The following is a 6,179-nucleotide window of genomic DNA, read 5'->3' as shown; positions in this document are numbered from 1 at the left end:
CAGGTGGAGAGGGGGGTGCAAGGTGCCAGCTTTTGCTTTGTCCTCAGGCAGCCTCCTGCTCCCTCATCATCGCCCTCTACCCTCTTACCAATTTAGCTTTTACCCTAAACATCCCTATTTCTGTTGGAATTCTGCTATTCTTCACAGGTCCAAAACCTGGGAGGCATGCCTGATGCCCCTTTCCATTTCACATTCCATTGGTTCCGACTACACCTTGCCGCTGGGCGGATTTCTACCTCCCCTGTTAGATTTCAAGTTCTTAGGTGGCACAGACCTTATCTGTTTCCCTGGGGGCCCCTCACGCAGCACAGCTCAGACACAGATGGTCCAGAAGTGGTTATCGAACCTCTCTGCCTGATGCCTCAGGCTTGCCTACACACCTTGCAAGTGTTACCTGGCTTATTTATAGAAATTTCCTCTATAAATAAGACGTTTCTGTTTCAGGTGTGGTTTGCCTTTCATATTTACACTCCATCTCTGACTCTACCCCAGCCTCAAACTTAGAAACCGGAATTGGAGCTGGTATTCAAATCCTTAGCCACAGTACAAGTGGCCAGCCTCCCCGTAAGAGCTAAGTCATAGTGGTGAAGCTCGTTTTTTTCCCCCTCGACATTCTAGCTGCTGTCAGTACCTTTGCTGGGGAGCGCTTGACAAGAGTTTACTTGTCCTTCTATGCTGTTCTTTCTGGGGTTTCCTTGTTTCTTTTTGTGATCAGCTTCCAGATGGCCCAGCAGTGCATCCAAAACGAGTATTTTGACAGATTGCTTACTGCTTGCAAACCCTGTCACCTTCGATGTTCTAACACCCCTCCACCACCTTGTCAACATTATTGTGATGCAAGTAAGTAATACTGCTTGAACAATGAATTCATTGGGGTGACCTATTTTCTCTACATTGACTATTTATTCGAGGAATAGACATTCCGGAGGGGAAGAGGGTGAGATCTTTTCGAATCAAAAAAGAGAAAGGAAATAAGGCAAGTATTTAAATATTTAAATGCCAACGGAGCAAAGTAATTATTCAGAGCTGAACTCAATTCTATTCAGTGCTGTTAACAACCGAGATTTTTATCAAGTCTTCTAATTCATTGTTATTTAGAATTTACAAGTCAGTGCTGATGAATTAGGGGAATTGGATGGCCAATAGCCTTTGCTTTGATGTGGATATTATGTTGTCAGTTCATGATCTCTCCAATACTCCTTTTAATTCAGTGAAAGGAACAAATGCGGTTCTCTGGACCTGTCTGGGCCTGAGCTTGATCGTTTCTTTGACGGTTTTTGTGTTGATGTTCTTGCTAAGGAAGATGAATTCGGAACCATCCAAGGATGAACGTAAAAACACAGGTTGGTGTGATGGTCAGACTTTGAAATCTGTTTCCGAGAGGGAGCTGTTGTGAATTTCAGTTCCTTCAATCTCTCTCTCTCTCTCTCTCTCTATCTCACACCCCCCCATGTTGAGTAATTCATTTGGTTAGAGCCCTTTTGGGTGTGTTAGAAGACAGTTGTGTTAAATGAACTTTTGGGAAGGAGTGAGCTGTCTTCTTTTTGGTTTGTCTCTTTGCAGGTGCCCTGCATTCTTTCCTCAGTAATTACTTTCCTGAAGTTCTGAGATTTCTTTGGCAAACACCCATGTCTTTGACCAAAGTTAGCTCATTGATGAAACATCGTACTCCCAGAAACTGCTAGCCAGGTCTGCTGCTATCAGGAAAAATGTATTTGGCAAGATCCACGTGTATATTTTTAATACTCTTGTAAATGCTGTTTGCTTGGGTGATTCTTTTACCCAATTTACACGTTGCTAGAAATGAATTACCGGGTGTTCTTGGATGGATTTGAGCCGTCATTTTAAAGATTATTATCTTTATTAAGCAGCAGAGACCTAGTCTTGGAGAAGTGAATGTTCTTCTTAAAGGCTTTTTAAGATAAAAATATTTTTGTAGCACCTTGGCCCATGATCTGATTCCTGAACACTTCGCAGCCATTGGCCTTGATGCTTTTATTTTCCGTGTATAATCTGTAAAGCACCTCATTTGCAGTAAAGTGAGGTCGATGGCTGTTCCCCATAATTTACTCAAGGTTTTTTTTTTTTTTTTAAACTTGTGCCTGGGTTCTGAGAGACAGGTGGGGGAGTGATTTTAAGTGTGACATTTTGGAAGATGGAGTTATTCTGCGGGAGGCTGGGGAAGTAGTAAAGTTTACCTTCACCAGCATATAAATAGGGACATAATAGAGACTACTTCCTTATATGATCACAAAAGATTCATTATAAAAAAATTTTTGATTTGTTATCAAAAGCTCTGTAAGGGAAGCATCTTTACTTTGAATTCTAAAGTGTCAGCCAAAGGCTCATTTTGGTGTGCTGTAACATATGGTAATGGGTTATTTCACGGGCATGAAGTACGGTCAGTACTTCAATGTCTCCAAGGGCCAAGAGGGTAACCAGTGAATGCAATGGGCCGGGGGAGGTTTTAATAGTAGAGTAACCAATGCTCTTCCTCAAGGAGACAAGTGCTAGTGACTCCAGTGAATTGTTTCCATGTAGGAATGTCAGCTACAAGTTGCCACATTTTCTTTTTGTTGTTGTTGTTTTGTTTTTAAAGAGGCCAATTGCCTCGATTTGCTGGTGAAATCCCTTGAATTAAAAAAAAATCTTTTTTTTTAAAAATGCGGGCCAACATAAAACATGTAAGCAAACACTTAAAAACACTGTAGGGGCCTAAACAAAGTCTATCTTCAAATCCAGTGTGGCCTGTGGTCTGCCTGTGGGTGACATACTCATTTGTTTTGTAGGAAGAGCTCCCCCCCCCCACCCCGCCAACCCTGGTCTCTCGGAGCCCTAATGTGTACTGCTATGACTGTAAGGACCTCACCACCTGCAAGTTGAGGTTAATGGTTGTGTTTCTGTATGACCAGGCATGGCTCTCCAGAACAAGGAGAATGCTGACCAGGAGGAGGGCCGTGCTAGCAGGAATGGCGAGGAAGTTCTCTCGAGGGGCCTGGAGTATACAGTGGAAGAATGCACCTGTGAAGACTGTGTCAATTCTGAATCAAAGGTTGATTCTGACCATTTCTTTCCACTCCCAGCTATGGAGGAAGGTGCAACCATTCTTGTCACCACGAAAACAACTGACTACTGTAATAGCCTGCTGGCTAGTGTCACAGAGATGGAGAAACCCATTTTTACCAGATAATTAACCGTTTCAATGGTTGTAGAGCCGCTTTGAAAATTGTATGATGGAAGGATGATGATGTATCAGATCTCTTTAGGATGATTGTACTTATCGGTTGTCGATAGAGCTTTTTGTCCTGTAATTCTAGAAAATCTTTATGTTATATGGACTTCACTATCTTATTGAAATTGCCTTGGTTTCATGATTAAATTCTTGACTCACTGAAAAAAAGCGCTGCAGGGTGTAGAGCCCATGGTCCCACATTATTATGGCTAGTTCCCTGGTCTCCTATATACACACATAGATACTTCAGGTCAGATTGGGTTTTTCTCTCTCTAATGAAAGGAAATCAAGGTGATCCTATGTACTCCTGGAGATAGGAGATGCCTAGAATCAGCCACACAAATTTAGCGTGAGATGCATGAGGGCAAGGCTCCTGACCTTGTGAGTGTTTAGCTTAATGGAGACATCAGGCATTATCACTGTCCCATAAATAAATATGTAATTGCAAACCATGATAAAGGTATAGTAGATATCATTTTCAGATCCCAATGCAGGTAATAATAATGATAGCTAAAACTTAGCGTTACTAGGGGTGCCGAGGTGGCTCAGTTGGTTAAGTGACGCTTGGTTTTAGCTGTTTATGTTCTCATGGGTGGTGGGATCAAGTCCTGTGACTCAAGCTCTGTGATCAACAGGGAGTCTGCTTAAGATTCTCTACCTCTCTCTCTCTCCCTCGGCTCACACCACCCCCTGCTCACTTTCTTTCTTTCATTATCTAATAAGTAAATACATCTTTAAAAAAACAAACGAGGGGCACCTAGGTGGCTCAGTGGGTTAAGCCTCTGCCTTCAGCTCAAGTCATGATTTTGGGTTCCTGGGATCGAGCCCCACATCAGGCTCTCTGTTCAGCAGGGAGCCTGCTTCCCCTCTCTCTTTGACTGCCTCTCTGCCTGCTTGTGATCTCTGTCTGTCAAATAGATAAATAAAATCTTAAAAAAACAAACCAACAAATGAAAAAACCCCTTAGTCTTACTTATGTACCAGGATAGTTATTAATTAATTAATTAATTAAACATATAATGTATTTTTATCCCCATGGGTACAGGTCTGTGAATTGCCAGGTTTACACACTTCACAGCACTCACCATAGCACATACCCTCCCCAATGTCCATAACCCCACCACCCTCTCCCTCCCCCTTCCCCCCAGTCACCCTCAGTTTGTCTTGTGAGATTAAGAGTCTCTTATGGTTTGTATCCCTCCCAATCCCATCTTGTTTCATTTATTCTTTTCCTACCCCCCAATCTCCCCCCATGTTGCATCTCCACTTCTTCATATCAGGGAGATCATATGATAGTTGTCTTTCTCCGACTGACTTATTTCACTAAGCATAATACCCTCTAGTTCCATCGACGTCGTCGCAAATGGCAAGATTTAATTTCTTTTGATGGCTGCATAGTATTCTATTTTTGTATATATACACCACATCTTCTTTATCCATTCATCTGTTGATGGACATCTAGGTTCTTTCCATAGTTTGGCTATTGCGGACATTGCTGCTATAAACATTCGGGTGCATGTGCCCCTTCGGATCACTGTGTTTGTAACTTTAGGGTAAATACACAGTAGTGCAATTGCTGGGTCATAGGGTAGTTCTATTTTCAACTTTTCGGGGAACCTCCATGCTGTTTTCCAGAGTGGCTGTACCAGCTTGCATTCCCACCAACAGTGTAGGAGGGCTCCCCTTTCTCCGCAACCTCGCCAGCATCTGTCATTTCTTGACTTGTTAATTTTAGACATTCTGACTGGGGTGTGAGGTGGTATCTCATTGTGGTTTTGATTTGTATTTCCCTGATGCTGAGTGATATGGAGCACTTTTTCATGTGTCTGTTGGCCATCTGGATGTCTTCTTTGCAGAAATGTCTGTTCATGTCTTCTGCCCATTTCTTGATTGGATTATTTGTTCTTTGGGTGTCGTTTGCTAAGTTCTTTATAGATTTTGGACACTAGTTCTTTTTCTGATTTGTCGTTTGCAAATCTCTTCTCCCATTCTGTCAGTTGTCTTTTGGTTTTGTTAACTGTTTCCTTTGCTGTGCAAAAGATTTTAATCTTGATGAAATCCTAATAGTTCATTTTTTGGTGCCAGGGTAGTTCTATTGCTTTACCTGTACTAGGTCATTTAATGCATACAACAAATCACAAGGTAGGTGGACAATTATTACTTCCATTTTACAGATGATGGCAGAAACTAAGTCAGAGCAAGGTAACAAAAACCAGTAAATGGCAGAACCAGGATTTAAACCCAAACCTGTTTATTTATTTATATTTTATTTATTTATTTTTTTCTTCTCACATCAGTTTAAGTTCATTGAGTTCCCCATCTATTTGGGCTACAATTTTAGTCATTAGTGGGGGGAGATGGGGGTTCCCTTCCGGGGGTTGTACAAAGGTCCTGACGTGTTCCCCTTTCTGGGGTTATGCAACAGGTGATGTTGCCCTCTGATAATATGTTGACTTTGATCATTGCTAAGATGCCCACTGACACCACAGCACAGACCTCCAAGTCTTCGGGCTTTGTGGCCTCTGTGTCAGGTCTGGGATATGGGAAAACTTTGTGAACCCTTTTTACCCATTGGGGGCCATTCCAAGGTTCCATTCCAGGCCCTTGAGGACCACAGGAAACAATAAAGTACTAGGGTTAAGGTACTGGCTCTTGGAGCCAGATTGCTTGGACTTGAATCTTGGCTTTGTACTAGAAGACTTTGTACTAGACACTTCGGGTGACTGTGAGAGTTACTTAACCACTTGTACCTCAGTTTCCCAACCTGTAGAATGGGAATAATAGTATCTACTTATAAGTTTATTTTAAGGATTAAATGAACACACACAGACACAACCATTTGCATACATACACGTGTATGTATATATATATATATATATATATATGCATATATATATATATATAAATTTTTTCATGAAAGTATCTGGTTCATAATAAATACTTTGAG

General features: G+C 41.7%; 1 protein-coding gene across 1 annotated transcript; it reads left to right on the top strand.

The window, feature by feature from the left end:
• Window positions 1-577: 577 nt before the first annotated feature.
• TNFRSF17 (TNF receptor superfamily member 17) lies at window positions 578-3,400 on the top strand. Its single transcript, XM_082714120.1, has 3 exons — window positions 578-840; window positions 1,212-1,343; window positions 2,913-3,400. The coding sequence occupies exons 1-3, from the start codon at window positions 723-725 to the stop codon at window positions 3,188-3,190; spliced, it is 528 nt and encodes a 175-aa protein (XP_082570246.1). The 5' UTR covers window positions 578-722; the 3' UTR covers window positions 3,191-3,400.
• Window positions 3,401-6,179: the final 2,779 nt, after the last annotated feature.

Source organism: Mustela nivalis, assembly GCF_964662115.1.
Source record: "Mustela nivalis genome assembly, chromosome: 19".
Taxonomy (NCBI): Eukaryota; Metazoa; Chordata; class Mammalia; order Carnivora; family Mustelidae; genus Mustela; species Mustela nivalis.
The sequence above is the reverse complement of the archived record's forward strand: the minus strand, read 5'-3'. Positions and strand labels throughout refer to the sequence as shown.

Coding starts and splice junctions, on each gene's coding strand:
- TNFRSF17 (XM_082714120.1), top strand. CDS start 723: ATGGCCCAGCAGTGCATCCAAAACGAGTATTTTGACAGATTGCTTACT. Junction 841..1,211: donor TCAACATTATTGTGATGCAA/GTAAGTAATACT, acceptor CTTTTAATTCAG/TGAAAGGAACAAATGCGGTT. Junction 1,344..2,912: donor GGATGAACGTAAAAACACAG/GTTGGTGTGATG, acceptor CTGTATGACCAG/GCATGGCTCTCCAGAACAAG.